This window comes from Carassius auratus, chromosome 5 (genome assembly GCF_003368295.1).
Source record: "Carassius auratus strain Wakin chromosome 5, ASM336829v1, whole genome shotgun sequence".
Classification (NCBI taxonomy): domain Eukaryota; kingdom Metazoa; phylum Chordata; class Actinopteri; order Cypriniformes; family Cyprinidae; genus Carassius; species Carassius auratus.
In genome coordinates this window covers 8,708,875-8,727,496 of record NC_039247.1, presented here as the reverse complement: position 1 = coordinate 8,727,496, position 18,622 = coordinate 8,708,875, and the positions used below count along the sequence as shown (strand labels likewise).

At 33.1% G+C, this 18,622-nt stretch overlaps 1 protein-coding gene across 2 annotated transcripts in view; it reads right to left on the bottom strand.

Moving 5' to 3' along the window:
- Window positions 1–7,299: 7,299 nt before the first annotated feature.
- Window positions 7,300–18,622, bottom strand: part of LOC113073620 (target of rapamycin complex 2 subunit MAPKAP1-like) — a 29,986-nt gene continuing 18,663 nt past the window's right edge. For both annotated transcript variants that reach the window (XM_026246442.1, XM_026246447.1), the window contains exons 8-12: window positions 13,378–13,485; window positions 13,036–13,176; window positions 11,349–11,486; window positions 8,838–8,935; window positions 7,300–8,741 (exon numbers count right to left, since the gene is read on the bottom strand). In XM_026246442.1, the coding sequence (XP_026102227.1) occupies window positions 8,619–8,741; window positions 8,838–8,935; window positions 11,349–11,486; window positions 13,036–13,176; window positions 13,378–13,485 (608 nt within the window). In that variant the 3' untranslated portion in view covers window positions 7,300–8,618. The remainder of the gene's footprint in view (window positions 8,742–8,837; window positions 8,936–11,348; window positions 11,487–13,035; window positions 13,177–13,377; window positions 13,486–18,622) is intronic.

Here is an 18,622-nt window from a genome sequence, read left to right as displayed (position 1 = left end):
CAAGACATTACCAACATGTTGAAAATGTTATGGCTAAAGAAATATAAAACGGTTTTTCTTTTTATCACTTAAAATAATATGTATTTTATTGATATATTAAATACAGGCATTATGTTATATTATATAATATTGTATTATTATAATCATATAGTTAAAGAAAGAATAATTTAATGCAGAGTAGAAACACAGTACATACAAAAGGTTGTGGATATTAAATGTACTTTGAGGAACAGCTTTAATTAAAAAGAGAGATGCTTAGAATTAAGCAACACCTAGAATTTTGTGCTCCAACCTGGTAAACTCATTTTTGCAAGTGGTTTACGTAATTTAGGTTTCGGTTTAATGAAGTATTTGGTGCTTTTATGTATGTTTAGTAGAATTACTTGAGCAATAATGTACTTGAAGACAAAATTTGGAAAATATTGGTATCAGTGATGTGCTGCACATTAGGTGTTGGCCGGTACTGTTCCATCAGAAACACTGTGAACTGAGATATCTCTTATATGCCTGTCATTGATAGTTTCCTTGTGATCACCTATTAGACTTGGAAATATTTTAGTAGCTGTTAAGATTATGAGGGATATGATATCAGATGCAGCTGTAGTTTCGTCTCTAGAAGAATGGAATCAGAGTTGATGTATGCTATATTGGTTATTAAGCTTGAAAAAATATTGGTGTGTGTTTTTTTGGTTTTGTTTTCACTTGTTTCACAGGTAGATTTCAGATTTTTTTACAATTTGACATGCTACAATACAAATGCAACATGTGGTAGCAAAACAGCACTGATTCTTGAGTTACGGCACAAAGTTGTCCTGCCATTAGTAGGTATGTTAATAGCGAGCAGCAGCAGAAAAATGTATTACTATGTGCAAACTCAGATTTATGTCAACAGATGCATTGACAGTCTGTTTAAAACCATCCTGTATTATTAATTCGTTCTTGAAGTGTAATGCTGGATTTGTTATCCTTAAGTATCTGACCAAACAGAACATGTTTTATCTGTTGGTATTGACACGAAGAAACACACTGTTACAGTGAAAAAAAAAAGATACTAAAAAATTCAGTAGTTTTCTTCTTCAATTTGGTAAACTGTTTTGTCCCAGTACTCAAGAATCAGTGATCCAATACCTGTAACATCTTGTCATGTACTGGTTCCTATTTCATATCCAAAGCAGGTTTTTTTTCCTTGAATCTCAGTTATACTTTGCTCGACATATGTGTTTACTGCTTTACTTGATGAATTCATGTCACAGCACAACCCTGCACTTCCTTCTGTCTGAACTCTGAACACTGGCAGAACCGCTATAGCACATGTTCAGGTGTTTTGGCCCGGCAGAGTGTACATACACAGTGGTAAACAGAAAGAAATGATTGCATGTGATTCTATTTTTTCTATCACATTATACTAATATAACTAACATGCCTGGATATGTGCAAATATGCTGTTTATGAGGGATAAAGTATATAGTAAAATATATGAAATATATAGTAGGAGTGATATTTTTCAAGGTCAGTGTGTCGACCGTCGCTGTTATGCTGAAAACAAATGAGACGATGACACGGTCTCGCAGAGAGAGAGAGAAAACCTAAAGCTTAAATAAAAAAGTGTGTGTTTGAAAGATTGTTTCTGTTGTCATATAATTACTAAGACAAACAAAGTCGTAATGCTGTGGCTCCACCATGCGGTGTGTAAGAAGATTTTACCTTTTCTGTTCTTTTCACCATGTGACAGACCTTAGTGAGGGCAGCGCCATATTTGACAGGAATGAAAACGAGGCTGTGAGGGTCAGAAGTGCAATGGATTGTACAGCCCTTACGAAAATTAACCACGGTTTTACAATAAATAAAAACATGGTTACTATGGTTAAACCATCTTTCACTTGTTTATATTGATATTTTTGTTATAGTAAAACTGTGGTTATACAAATGGTAATCAATATTAAATAATTCAAATAATAATAATAATAATAAAACATGGTTACTACACTTTTGCTACAATAAAATCATGGTTAATTTTCGTAAGGGTATAGTTGTTCAGCAACAGATACTGATTGTTCAGCTGATAAGACAAAAACAAAATTGAACGTAGTGAGTTGTTAAAATCGCGTGATCAAACAGCGTGCTATTAAAACGTATCTGTCAGTATTTTTACATTGTCTTTTTGTCTTTGGTAGGAAACAACACGTTCTGAAATGTATAACGATGACGTCACATGTTACTTTGTATAACCTCCAGGGTACCATGATGGTAGCTGAACAAACTCAGAGTTACAGGATTAGTTTTGAGTTGAAAAAACCAAACCTCTCCAAATCTGGGTTCGTTGGTACCATGATGCTGTTCTTCAACTTTCTTTGATCCTGAGTTTGTGGAGCGCGTGCACATGAATGTGTGACATCACTGGCGAACAGCCAATCACGAGCCTTGCAACACAAAGAAAGTTTGATTTACTTCTCGCAAGAGACCCAGCGAGATTCTAAACTAAAGGTTAAAGGTTTTGCTAAAGGTTTAGAGATTAAAGAATGTGACAAATTTAACATCATATGAATAATGAAGGCGGACAAATAAAATAATTATCTTGCTCTATCAGTGCAGTGACAAGTGAAACGTGTTAAGTTAGTTTATACATTCGAAAACATATAGTGATATAGTCTCGAACATGTAAGGTCAGATTTATAATATATATAAATATATTTAATTTAGTGAGTTTATCCATAACTCTGATTGGATTAACAGAGATTTATTTAACCTGGGAGTAGATCGAAATACTGTTGAGCGATGTGCTTTGAAACATTACAATTCAGATTTTAACTTTATATATTTTAGCAGTTTGTGATGTATTGCAAGTTTACCTTTTTGAGACTATAGAGATTCCGTAGCGTCAGTGTTGGGAATGTTGGGTAATGCTCGGGGGCGCGCTTCTGCCTGTCTATGGCCAAAGAGTATGGCTACTGCGCAGGTGAAAAATGAGTAAAGCTGTGTGTGGGATGTATCTATTCAAAGAATACACATGATACGGAATGTCTGTCTTTAGAACACAGCTTTACTCTCTATTTTTCAACAGTCTCAAAAAGGTAAACTTGCAATACATCACACAGTTAATGTACAACACCTAAGATGTATCTGGTCAGTGCGTTCAGAAGCGTGCGTGTTGGCAGAAGTGCGTATAAGCACGTGCTCAGTTTGCATCTGTCGCCTGTAGAGGGCAGTCAGCTTCTGCCTGAAGATCTGCTGCTGCTGGAAAACAGAGGATATCCATGGAGAAAGATGGATACGTGAACATGCATTTTACTGCTCCAGGCTGCCTGGTATAAATCATACAAACACGCGGCGTTATGAATGTGGCTCGTGGTCTATATTGCATGCTTGTTTTGCTGAATGTGCCTTGTGCTTTATTAAAACAGTCACATAACCTTGTGATTTTTATTTTTAATAAATGACAAAATCACTGTGCTGTACCCACATAGTGCAATATATGTAATATATGCATACAAACATGCAATCATATATATATATATATATATATATATATATATATATATATATATATATATATATATATATATATATATAAACATAAACATATAAGGAATAATTGACTCCAGGTTGTTGAATTCTTAGAAAAATAACTTATTTATAAAAAACATTATTTTTCTATTAATTCTATAATTCGAATAATGCTACTATTTTTCATGCTTCTAAATGCACTGACCAGATACATCAGATACACCAGATGCATTAATTGCTCAAATCCATAGTTTATATATATATATATATATATATATATATATATATATATATATGTAAGATTGCATGTATTTTGTATGCACGCACATATAATATATACACACATACATACACACACTTTAAAATAACTTATTCTTAAAAAATTCCCAGGCATGTCTGAAAACAATGATACTAACACTGCATCAACATTCAAAGCTAGTGGACTGAAAGCCATCAAAACAATTGCACTCAGAAGAACACAGCCAAAACTGACACCATCTGGAAAGAGTCCAGTGAGGATGCAGTGCTGCAGAGCCAAAACAAGCCGAGGAGATGTTCACAGCGCTCAGACGGCAGAGAAAGCAAAAACAAGCCTCTTTCTCCTGCAACAAGAACTGAGAAAATCCATCTCAGGCTCCATGACTGTCACTCTGCATTAAGTTTATTGTCTCGGTTGTGGTGAGGTCTCAGGATATTTTTAACCAGTGTCTATGGCTGTTTCTCAAGGAGGGCAGAAAAAGATCTCTCAGGGGCCACAGCTGCAGAAGAACCTGGAGACAGAGGCGTCTGTAAGGATGTGTCCTCAGCCAGCTGGGCTCTGATTCACAGTGTTTAACCCGAGGCGAGAGTCCTTACCTGTTGTTGAAGTGCTGCTGCTTGCATCCTTTTTAACTGAAGTCCATTGGCCATTGGTCTTTTTCTCTACACTGCAAAGTGAAATACAATCTGTGGTTTCTTCTTAAACAGCATTCATGCATCTGATCTTGGGGCAAACACTGTGGAGTTCTTCATGTTCGGATGAATTTGCTGATCCCTGTTCAAAATGGAAACACTGAGGGAAAGATGAACCCATTAATCAAAAAGTAGATCTTAGAATTGCTGTTAAGAGATCCAGATGAAAAACATGAAAAAATTAAAATGTCGAATCTATTGCAGAATTAATATAAAACGCAATACAAAAGATACAGATCGATAATAAAGCTGTTAGGATTTAACAGTCAGACAAACATTAACTAAAGTTTTGACTAAAATGTATTTAAATAAAACACAAAGGTAATCGAAACAAGACTATCCAGACATTTTATATTTATGATATTTTCATATATAAATATATAGTATGTAATTTACTTATAATTTGAACATATATGATATACAAATATAATTTGAACATAAAAATTGTACATACTAAAATAGTACCACAATTTTAATATATATATATATATATATATATATATATATATATATATATATATATATATATATATATATATATATATATATATATATATATATATATATGTATATATATATATATATATATGTATATATATATATATATATATATATATATATATAATTCAATTACTGCGATTATTACTTCTGTTTTCAATTACTGGAATTATTACTTCTGTTTTGTTTTGGTGTAAAAAAAAGAAAGAAAATCCTACAAAATTGAAATGGTACAATTTTATATACATATATATATATATATATACATATATATATATATATATATATATATATATATATATATATATATATATATATATATATATATATATATATATATAAATAAAGAATACATGTCATGTGTGTGTGTGACACGACATGTATTATAGTATATATTCAAATATATCTGTCCGTCTGTCTTATAGTTTTCAAGAAAATAGTTTAATAAAAATAATAATTTGGTGTGTTACTTGCAGTTTCTTTGTAATTATTTGTGAAATTTGAAACAATATTCACTGTGGTCCAGTAAATCCTACAGCAAATAGTTTTTTTTTCTCACTGTATGGAAGTGTCAGATGAAGCAGCGAGTGCTGGATGACTCCTGGTTCAGTTGGTGTCTGGCTCTCTCCAGGCCTGAGGGGTGGTGGAGCAAAGCAAACTAAATGTGACAGAGGAGAGACCCGCACTAGCCAGAGGCTAACAAACGTTCTTGGCTTTGTATTCATGTTTGAACAAAGAGATTTCTCTACATTATACAGAGTCCAAACTCACCCAGTGACTGTATGAAGGAAGTGGACACGTCACTGCATTTGACAACACGCACCATTTTTCATGCAGTGCCTTGATTTAAAAGACTGTAGCATGACTGCTGTTAAAGTCGGCATGAAATCACTTTTACTTTATGAACACATTTTGGTGGTCTTATAACGAGCAATTTTTTGCCTCCATAATCTTTCATCAAAAGATACATTACATTAATCAAAAGTAGACTGTAACTAATACAATAATGCATTTGGCAGACACTTTTATCCAAAGCGACATTAAAATCCATTTCATTTGATCAGCTTTCCCGGGAATCAAACCCATGACCTCTTCATTGCTAGAGCCATGCTTTTACTGTCAATCTGTTTAGGATACTATTATAGGTATATGCTGGTTAATGTTAATGACATGTTAATAATAATGCTAATTGATAATGTTAATAACAGTAAATAAAAGATCTGAAAAAAGATGTATTGGATATTGTATAAGATATAATAATATAGTATATTTTTTAAAGAAGTATATTTTTGCTGAATACACTTCACGATTACAGTTGCAAATTATGTTTCTTGTTTTGACTTTAATATGCAAGTAAATAAATCGTTCAGATGTTTTCACATTCAAACATCACTTGCTCCTTGCAGAAGTGAAACTAACAACCTAACAGCACTAAACCCTACCCAACAAACATTATTATAGTACAATTTATTATTATATTATAGCATTTCAATATATTTTAGTTTTTTTTTAAATATATTTTTCTTATATTACAGCATTGTATAGTATTTTGAACTCGCTTAATGTATATATATATATATATATATATATTTTTTTTTTTTTTTTTCCAATTCATTTTCAGTAATTGTATGTGCTTTATGTGCTTGTTCAGTTCAGTTTCAATTTCAGTTTTACCAATGTTAGAGTTCAATTAGTTGACAAGGCAACATTTAAAATTTATATTAAAGTATAAATGCTAGATGAAAAACTTGTGTTATTCCAATTCATGAAAATGATTTTTAAGAGATTGAATTAATGATAACACACCCAACCATATGGACACAAAAAAAGACAAAATATGGTAAATATAAGGTGTCCTTGAAAACTTACCTTCAACATTTTATCTTATTTCCATACTTTTAACTGTAGATTTAATGTAAAACCTAGTAACCTGGCTTTGTTTAAATAGGGAGCCACCCTTTAAGACACTAACCTAAGCTATGACACAAAAAAAAAAAACCTGTGCATTTGGTTTAAAGCGCTTCTTTGCTTCTTGAGCAAAACACATGTGAGACTCAACTGATTTCAATAGAGTTAGAGACACAGTACTACATTCCAAATGAAACAGAGCTATTTATAATCAATAATTTACATGTATTAAATGAAATAACTGATTACTCATCTGTCGGCTTGAATGAGCGTCATGGCACAATGCATTCTGGGATTGCCTTATCTGTGAAAGATGCATGCAATACTGCAATAGAATTGTACAAATGAAGCAATCTTAAAATTAAACATAATTATGCCTCCTACCTTATGCAACAGCAAAAGCATGAAAACCCAACAAAACGACTCCGGAACAAAACGTATCTTTTCAGTTCAATTCTTTAATTAGAAAATCTACTTATATACAGTATACATGTACTGTAGCAAATATTGATTTCATAGGCCGCATGATACCCCCCCAGGTCATCGGAATATTATAAATAAAGTTTCTTTTGAAATGTCTATTCAGCTGTTATCCCCGTCACAGGAAAACACATGCTCTCTTTGTCCATCCGTCAGCGCTGAGCGGAGTACCAGTCATCACTCTCCGGCTTTGACAGACGTAAAAAAAACAAAACAAGATCAGTCAAGACAACATGGCAGTCGGAAACCTGAGTCAGAACAGTTTTGGAAAGAAGGAACACCCTGAATCCAGTTTAAAAACAGCAGCGTTTGAAGTGGAGTTATAGAGCGAGAGTTTCAGCTCGAGACTGATGAAACAAACCTAGTATAATAATGTTTAATCTTTAACATTTATAAATAAAAAAATGTGGCAGAGACGAGAAGATCATACATTCCCATTGCAGCCCAAGAGGACAGTCCGAATAAACCAAAACATCCGTCGAAAACAGACGGACGGCGATTGGTTCGTTATAATATATATTTATATGCATATGCAATCAGAGGGGAAAAACACGTCACAGTAAAAAGTAGTTATTAATTTCATATTTGATCATTAAAAACCAGTCATTCCTTAACCTGTTAACCTCCTCTGGTGGTAAAACAAAACCAGCCAATGCTTAAAACCTCGAAGAACGCATTCGTCCTGTTGATCTGTAGCAGGCACTGAAGTACTATGGCCAGAGAGGGTTTGTCGTCAGACCCTGAATGCGTTTCCTATTTACAATTTCGTAAAAAAACTAAACCAACTGCGATCCCTTTACGTGTCAGTGTCCGATGCGGTTTAAGTTAACGTTTTTGATACAGCTAATACGGTTCGCTTGCTCTTTCTGGCTTGTAAGTTTCCGACTGCGTTCGTTTGGTGCGTGTTTATGTACAGTGGGTTTGGAGGCAGTGGAAGGAAGTCTTTGACGCAAACAGCAGCAAGTTCTCGGTCCGTGGCATACAGAGTCCAGACGGTGGTTTTGTCGGGTCTGGGCGATGGCTGTGGCTTCAAATGTTAATCAGTTGTTTAATTCGATTGTTGGTTGGTTTTGCTAGTACATTCGAGTGACAGCAGAGAGCATTAGTGCTCTGATATGATTAAGGACCGTCAGTTCATAAAAGGCCGACATTGAGAGGCTGATTTTGACATACGTCTCATATTTTCATCAAAACTTCTGGCTATCCTTCTATTCTTTATATTTTCCTGTCTATCTCTTTGCCTCCGTTCACACAAGCCGTTTGTTTCGGTGTCAGCTCTACTGGCCTGACTTTTTGTCCTTCTGGAAACTAAAACTCGTGCGACGGTTCAGTTTGCGTTGTTTCTGGGCGAAGTATTCTGCCCTTGACGTGCTGGCACGGGATTCAAGGATGTAGTTCACCTGGGAGAGGAAGAGGGAACGACATACTTCCTGTGAGTATGATCAAATGTATACACAAAAAACACAGTAAAAAAAACTAAAAAATAGCAATCCTACCTTGAGCACAATCTCATTGACAGTAGCAGCATCACACTCGAAGTACAGGGCTTTGTAATCGTGGTTACTTAGATATGTGAGCTTAAATATTGCATGACCTACAAAGAAACCATGAAGATCTTCTTACAATCAGCAAAAAAAAAAAAAATGACCACCATGGTTCAATACACACATGCTTGTGAGCTTACAGTATTAATTACATTTGGGACATCTATGATTATTATTATGCTTTTTTTTTTTCTTTACAAAAATCTACAACTGCAATCATTTTTTATTCATCTCAGTTTTGACAATATTTTTGGAAATGTTCTCTTATGTTAGAATCAGTTTTCAGTCATCACAGCCCGATAAGAAAAATACAGTCTAATCAAAAAATCTCATATAGCAGATATAATAGCAGACGCCATGTGGATTTTAAATGCATTAACTCATTTTAATTAAGTTAAATAATTTAGTTAAATAATGATAAATCGATCATTTCAGAAAGAAAAGGTCAATCACATCTGACGATTGCACCAAGAAAGCACTTTAACAATACAATAAACCAACCCCTGTCAAAATGAATGTGATTAATATCATATTTAAGGAAATCTATATATATACACACTGGTCAAAGGTTTGGGGTCGGTTAGATTTTGTAATGTTTTATTAATAGAAATATTTTTTAAATAACTGTTTTTAATGTGAATATTGTAAAATGTCATTTATTTCTGTGATGCTCCGCTGTATTTCCAGCATCATTCCTCCAGTCTTCAGTGTCACATGATCTTCAGATATCATAATAATATGCTGATTTGCTGCTCAAGAAACATTTCTAATTATTATCAATGTTGAGAAGAGTTGTTCTGCTACATATTTTTTTTTTTGTGGACACGGTGATGCACTTTGATAATAAAATACGACCGTTTTAAACAATCTCAAATATTGACTTCCGCATCTTTGAATTTGAACACACAGGACACATAGAAATAAATGGTCCTGCTCCAAAAATAAACGCTCATTGAACGGCAAAACCTCAGACAGTGAGACTGGAGCACTTCCAGGCGGAGCCGGAGCATCGGTGTGAGCAGACTTCAGCATCTGTCTGCACTTCATCAATCACTGTTAGCAGCTCGCGTCTGGAGAGCTGCGCTCGTGGCCCTGTCATATCCGCTAAGAAGAGATGTCTGCATCACCTACAAATGCAAACCTTACAGAAAGTCTTTTGTTTTTCAGTAACAGAGTTTCCTGTAAGTGTAATGCAATATAAATCCCTTTGTGAGTTTGCAGTGCTACACTGTAACTGTCAGTCGACAGTGATGTGAGACATCTGAAGAGTTTCTACACAAACCAGAGACGTTTTCTTTGAGGAGGCAAGAGATGCAGTGCTTATTACTTTACCTCAAATATAAGATAAACAATAATTTATATATAGAGATTTTTTTTGTTTCAGTAGGGATTCATTAAATTGATTAAAAGTGACATCTATAATGTTACAAAAGATTTCCATTTCAAATAAATGCTGTTCTGTACTGAATCCTGAAAAAAAATATCACCGTATTCAGCATCACAACTGTTTTCAACATTGACAATAACAAGAAATGTTTCTTGAGCAGTAAATTAGTATATTAGAATGATTTCTGAAGATCATGTGACACACACACAAAAAAAAAAAAGTAAAAAAGTTATTTCTAAATACATGTTAACTGGAATCAAATAATATATATATATATATATATATATATATTTTTTTTTTTTTTTTTTTTTTTTCAACTACTTAACAGGGCAACATTTCTAATGTATCTAAAATAACTAAAACAGAAAAATGTATTTAAAAAAAACTACTAAAAATAACAATAGCACACAACAACAACAAAAAAAACTACTACAACTTTAACCAAATTTAAAATGAAAAACTAACTTGAAATTTAAATAAAAACAATTATAGCACTGTGACTGAAGACTGGCTGCTGAAAATTCAGCTTTGTCACCACAGGACTACCGTATTTTTCAGACTATAAGTCACACCTGAGTATAAGTCGCATCAGCTTTTGGGCTTTTTTTATACGTCAAAAAACATATAAGTCGCACTGGACTAGAAGTCACATTTATTTAGAACCAAGAGAAAACATTACCGTCTCCAGCCACGAGAGGGCGTTCTATGTTTATTAGGGGGAGACTACAGGAGAACTGAGCAGCATAGAGCACCCTCTCGCGGCTGGAGACGGTAATGTTTTCTCTGGGTTCATGTCAAATTAATTTTGATAAATAAGTCGCACCTGACTATAAGTTGCAGGACCAGCCAAACTATGAAAAAAAGTGTGACTTATAGTCTAGAAAATACGGTAAATACAATTATAAGATATATTTAAAAATAATTTGTAATAATATTAGTGTTTTTACTGTATTTTTGATCAAATTAATGACTCTTTCAAAAACAGTTAACATTGACCACATAAGGTTTGTACAGTAGCGAATATAAAATAAATAAAGATCTCATGCATATTTCACCAAGCTGCGAACAGAACTGACTTGGACTCTTCTCCTCCACCAGGTCACAGGCACACAGCAGATCCGAGTCGATGGAGATCGGCTTCTGTCGGATCCAGAACTTTGTGCTTGTCTTCTGATTGGTGACAGGATCAATCTCAACCTTTTCACCAGAAATTCCTGAAAAAGCGTGGGGGTTTTATCTTAAAAATCACTTATTGATGAATTTCAACTGTCTGAATTTATCAAAAAGAGTTTACATTAAAATGACGCCCAAGTTTTAAAGATTAACGTGGTTGTGGGTTTATTTCCCTGTTAGTTAAATATGAAAGGAGAACCAACATTGATACTGTAGGAAACACTGTGAAATCTGGAATAATATTACAGGTCTATCTCAGAAGCACACACACACACACACACACACACAGTCTATCCATAATGGATGTGACAGCTGTCAATCGTTCACATGACTTTAAAAAAATAGCATGCAAACATCAGTGTGTCAGAAAAAAATTCCAGGCTGTCAATCGCAGTGAAATTCCTAAAGAGAGTCCCTGGCTCACACAGGCTTCCTGCGCCTGGAGCGCTGCTGTAATTGGGATGGAGCTGCGACTGGAGCAACTGTCAAGTGTGCTGGAATTTATTTGTGTGTGTTTCCACAAAATAGGACTGTGTTTGATCTGAAGACCATCTGCCAAACTTTTGTTCATGAGATGAGTCATGTGCTTTGAGAGGGGAAGAAACTGAGAAGTCAGGAGAAGCAAAAAAGAGCTTTCTCTCTCTTTATTTTATATATATATAGATATGTGTGTGTGTGTGTGTGTGTGTGTGTGTGTGTGTGTGTATGTATGTATATATACACACATATATACACATACATTTATCACATATTCAAAATCTTAGTTATATTATGTAAAATATCTAAATACTAGTATAATTGTCTAGATTATAGTAGTATAATATAAACTATAACTATAATACACACACACACACATATATATATATAGATATACGTAAATAATACATAAATAAAAATACAATCTTCCATGTTATAACAAAAAAATAAATAAACAAAAACTACAGAACTACAACTACAGTATTTAGTATTTACAGTATTTATACTAAATTATGGTATTCTGTTAATATTATAAAGTACTGGTATTAATATCACACTATAATAATATATAAAATTTACACTACAAGAATCTACAATTAAGATTTTTGCATGCAATGTTAAAATCTTAGATGCTTTATTCATACATTAAAATTAGTAAATGTATATTTATTTATATAATATATAATTTATTTAACAAGTATATATGAGTTATTATACATTTCATAAACAAAAAAAATGTATAAAAATAGATGCAATCTTCCACACGGTAAACCATAATATTTTGTTGATACTATAATAATAAAATAATATTTACTATGCATGATTAAAGGTTATAGCTTTTCTATTTGCATTTTTATGTAATTTGTTATTATTGTATACACTATAGCATACTTTCCTAAACCATACTTTTAGAATAATAATAATACTATAAAATTACATACTATTATTATTCTATGCTTATATATGCTTTATAATAGCATTATTATACTACTAACATCACAGTAAAGAACTCCCTTTGTCCCTGAGAATCTGAGGAGAACTCGTGTATTGGATCTGGCAGAAGTAGAGCCAGATATTTCATCAAAGTGAAATATAGTGATTTAGAAACAGTACCTAGCTGCACGTCTGTGGTGAAGCGGAGCTTGTGGATCATGCTGATCTTGAAGGACTTGTAGTAGTGGCTGCTCAACATGTCTTGTACCGTAGTGATGTCTATAGGTGGGTCTTCCTCGGAGGTCTCCTCGCCTCGAGAACCTGCGGATGAAGACGGGACGGGGTGAAGAAGCCGATGTGTGTGTTACATGTGCATCTGTGCACTTTACATTTAATGATGCTCAATAAAGTGCATCCATTTAATTCAATTTATATAAAAGGAAAAACACTTCAGTGAATGTGAAACGTTGAAAGATCATGTGGTGCAATGGCAGGAGCATCAGGAATGTCTTCAAAACTCACTGTTTTCTCGGACCAGGCAGAACTCCATGGTTCCTTGGATCTCCAGCGTACTGTCCAAATCCACCGCCACATTCGGTTCGGTCTGCTTCTCCAGTCGATACATGGGACCTGAAACGAATTCACATTTTATTCGCGCTGTTATGAGTTCGGTTGCACATGATCTACAAAATAAATTTCACTGCAATGATCGAGCTCAAAGATCATTACACGCGTAATTATATTCAAAAATCACGTGTTCATGCCATTAAGTCAAAAAACGGTCATAAACATTTTAAGCTTGGGAGCTTAGACTTAAGTTTGTTCTCGTTTTCTTCTCACATGGCAGATTATTGCTGAAGTAAAAAAAAAAAAAAAAAAAAAAAAAAAATTAAAGCTGATTAAGTTGTATTTTCAACACTGTTCCAGAACAGTTCAACCCAAATATTCAGATGTGTGCAGTGCATTTTATGGAGGATGAGGTCTGTTTCCTGAACCAGTAGCCTACAGTGTGTTTGTGGCACAACGGTTGTTTCTGTAAAGTTGGGCAGTTCAAACGTTGCAAGGACAAGTCTGTTGCTTCTGACTCACAGCCTGTAAGTACGTTTTTTATATTTAAATAATTTGCCAATGATGAATCAAATGCGAGTTTTGAGCAGTAGAGTAGACTTGTTGTTTTTTTGTTTTTCCAATCATGCAGACATCATTTTATGTTAATGATACGCATTACACAATGCATAAAAAGACAGTATAACTCATTTTAATCAGTAATTATGTCCCCAGTGGATGCAACAAATGCCTTGTTTGTAATGGGTTTAATTGGTTTTGCCTCGTCTGATGTCAAGATCGCGATGCATCTTTCTATTAAACCGGATCTTCTTAGTGAACCAGTCAAACCAGTTCAACAAAATGAACTGAATCACTTGAATCATTTCCGTCACATCCTTAAAGTATTCAGCCAAATCACAATGCACTGGATAGCTGGCCAATCAGAGCACATCTCGCTTTTTTAGAACAATGAGCTTTGTAAAAACCAACCCGTTTCAGAAAGGTGCATAGAGGTTAATAATAATGTACATTATATGGAATTTTTTTTTTTTTTTTTTTTAAGTTAAACCACAAACACATTGCATTACACCAAATACACAAAATAATGTTCTTTTTTAGCAACATCATGTGACCCCTTTAATATTGCTCAGTGCAAACAATCTAATTTGACTTTTTATTGTCCAATTAGACGTTCTCTACCCATCTAAGACCTAAAGATAGTCAATAACTATTCCCTTGCAGGAGCAATTGATGGCTATAAAAATGTAAAAAAAAAAACCTCTGTTTATTTTTAGTCAGAAGCAAGAAAAAAATGCCCAGAGGCAGGATCAAGTCTTTCCCTCTTTTTTTTTCACCAGAATAGATGGGAAAAAACAATACAGAGTAGCTGCCAATCTAAATAGGGCAAACACCGAGGGCGATATTTACCCTTTTCCAAATACCATGGTTTTCCAAAATGTCACCAGAGTCTCCGAAAGCTTACAACCTCTACGGAGAAAGAAATATGTTCAAGACAGCCTCCAGCACAAGCGAGATAAAGCAGAACACAAATGAAGTCAATGAGTGTATCAATTCAGTTCTGGGCCTGACGTGCAGGAATCAGACTAAGCGTATGGAAGAAGGAGAGAGCGTCTCTCTGAATCATCCCTGAAAGGAGAAAATGAGAAAGCCTGTAACATGACGAACAGAAGACTGTAACTAATTCAGAAACACACCACTTGACCTTTTACAAGCTTTTCCTGCGACCCTGCACTGATCTCAATTAGACAAGAGGTTATTTTAATCCATTCTATCATACATCAGGTGAAAACTGTTGGTCCGGTCACTTAGTAAAGTAACAGCACACCTCTCACTGACAAGACCCATATCAAACTAGATTTCATATTTAGAGTTTGTCTGCAAATAAATGATTTCTTAAAAAAAAAAAAAAAAAATCAGAAATGAGGCAATACTGTGCATTAGCTGCATTTATTTGATCAAAAATACATTAAAAACAATAAAACTGTGAAATATTATTATAATTTACAGTCAGAGTTCCAACATATTTTCCAATTAAAAAATTCCATAAAATTCCAGATCACATTTTATAAACAAAATTAAATGATTAAGGATAAATAACAATAAATAAAAAGGAATATGTATATATTTAATTACATTTAATCGGTTTTCAAGCTTTAATTATATTTTAAATTATATATATATTTTTCTTATCATTTTATTTTACATAAAAATGTGTGTGTGTTTGTGCATATTTCATAGTAAAAAACAAATGATTAAAAGTGTAATGATTAAAGGTTCAATAGAGTTCTCATGTACCAAAATTTCAGTAGTCTGTATCAATACCAGTAAAATTTCACGGTTCTCGATAACTGAACTTATTTGAAAATAAAAACAAATAAATAAATAGATTATTAATATCAATAATATTTAAGTAAACAGAACACACAAAGCTGAATTTTCAGCATCATTACTCCAGTCTTCAGTGTTTATTTTGTTTCCAAGGATGCATTTATTTAATTTATTTGAAGTATAATAGAAATATTATTAGGTGAATATATTGTAAAATGTCATTTATTTCTGTGATGCACAGCTGTATTTTCCTCCATCATTCCTCCAGTCTTCAGTGTCACATGATCTTCAGAAATAAATGTAATATGCTGATCTGCTGCTCAAGAAACATTTTTTATTATAAATTTTGAAAATAGTCAACCCAAATATTTTTGTGGAAACTGTGATACTTTTTTTTTCTTCAGGATTCTTTGATGAATAGAAAATAACAGCATTTATTTGACATTATAAATGTGTTTACTGTCACTTCAGATTCATTTAATGCATTCTTGCTATATTAAAGTATTAATTTCTTCTTCTAATAAAAAAAAACAACAACAGCTTTTGAACGGGTAGTGCATATGGCAATAATAATACAGTATATGGTAATTAATTTGCATTGAATTCAACTCATGTGCAGTCACAGGTGTGTGTATATATGAAAGACTTCAGTAATCAGATTTCAGAGCAGTTTGATAATGAATCTTTAATAACTGGAGACCAGACGTACCACGTGGAGCTACAAATCCAATCATTTTGTGTGAATGCGTGTCATTAAAATATCAAGTACTAAATAAAACAGCAACTGCTGAAAACCTTCATCTTTGTATAATGTCTCAATGCATGCGCCCTAAGCACATAAAGCATGACAGTCAGAGTCTGAGCTCATCTGTAGTTCACACACAGGCACACCACGTCCCAAATGTCACCAACATTTACCCTGATAAGGCTCATAGGATGCATTCAATCGTGCTTATCTCCACTAACAGACCCTCTGAGCTTTACAAACCCCAAGCCGCTCATAAAACTAGTCATATTTTACAGTGCGCACACTTTCTAGTGTCCACACGTCCTACTATCATATATTCACGCAGTTTAACTCCTAAACAAACCAATACAACATGTTTTTATACCATAACTTTTTTAATTCGACTTTATTAAATATCAGTTCAAACATTTAAACTTTATTTTAGAAAATTAAAACTAATAAGCATTAAATTAACAGAAAATGATATATAAAAATAAATAAATGAATAAATAAATATGTATTATTTAAATATAAGAATCCGTTTAGTATGTTTTTATACTTTTAATTTATATTTTGAATTTTTTAATTTATATATCTGACCCTGGACCACAAAACCAGTTTTATGGGGTAAATTTTTCGAAATTTAGATGTATACATCAGCTGAAAGGTGAATAAATAATATTTTCATTGATTTATGGTTTATTAGGATCTGACAATATTTGGCAGAGATACAACTATTTGAAAATCTGGAATCTGAGGGTGCAAAAAATAAATAAATACTGAGAAAAATCACCTTTAAAGTTGTCCAAATGAATTCATTCAAATGCATATGTACAGTGGGTACGTAAAGTATTCAGACCCCTTACATTTTTCACTCTGTGTTATATTGCAGCCATTTACTGAAATCATTTAAGTTCTTTTTTCCCTCCTTAATGTACACACAGCACCAAATATTGACAGAAAAACACAGAATTGTTGACATTTTTGCACATTTCTTAAAAAAGAAAAACTGTGAGAACAGTGAACGGCTGGTGCAGAAGAGAGTGGACAGAGGATCTGATCGGTCTCTTGTCTCCAGCAGGTAAATAATCAATCAATACTCATCTAAATGCAGATGAGAGCACGGTCCACACCATCTAACGTTTCTCTTCGGGACCAACTTCCCCATCACATCCACTCAAAGTCTCTTCTGAGACACCTTCTTGGACTAAAAGAGAAACAATCACCTGAAAGATGGGATACTGGGCTGGGACAGGGCAATTCTGGAGGTTTATTTCTAATTAAATTCCCTCTGAGGGAATCAGTCTGTCTCTAATTACTCTCAAACCACTGGAACTAAAGACGCAGTTATAACCGAGTGTGCTCGTGCTTTTAAGGCCAAGCAGATCATTCTCTCTCTTTTTTTCTCTCTCTTATTCTCGCCATCTTTGTTGTTTCTTATAAAAAAGCTGTCAAATACTTGCATGGTTTTAGCAGAAAGAGATACCATCAGATTGTGTTTCCAAACCAAAATAGCATCTAACACAGGCTCACGTTAGACTATTTGTGAACTTCAAAGTGCTAAATGGTTTGAAGTGAAAGGCAAATGTCATTGTGGTGGATTATCTTTAAAATGACTACAGACGGTTTAGCTGTACTAAAATAGCACATGTTGTTTTCATGTGAGGAAAGTCATTGAAATTTCAAGACTTTACTATTTTAAAAGAGACTATAAAATAGCATCTACAAATCAAAACCAAAGATATTCGCAAGATGGCTTAAATTGCTGAAATATATCATTTTAAAATACATAAAAAAATCTTTAATAACAATAATAATAATGATAGAAAATTCTATCTTGAGAATACTTTATTTTCCTTGCTCTGTCAAGTTCTAAAATGTTTGTGTGTGTGTATATCTATCTATCTATCTATATGTATATAATATAAAAAATATTACATTTATTAATTCATTTAGTATTAATAATAAAAAAATAAGCATAAAAAACAAAACATTCTTGAATTCTGGAAATTATTTATCATTATTAAATTATGTTAACTGAACTGAAATTTATATAATTAAAATTAATAAAAAAATAAACATTAAAAGCAATTGTTATAAATTAATATATCATAATATAATGAAATTATAATGTAAACAATTAAT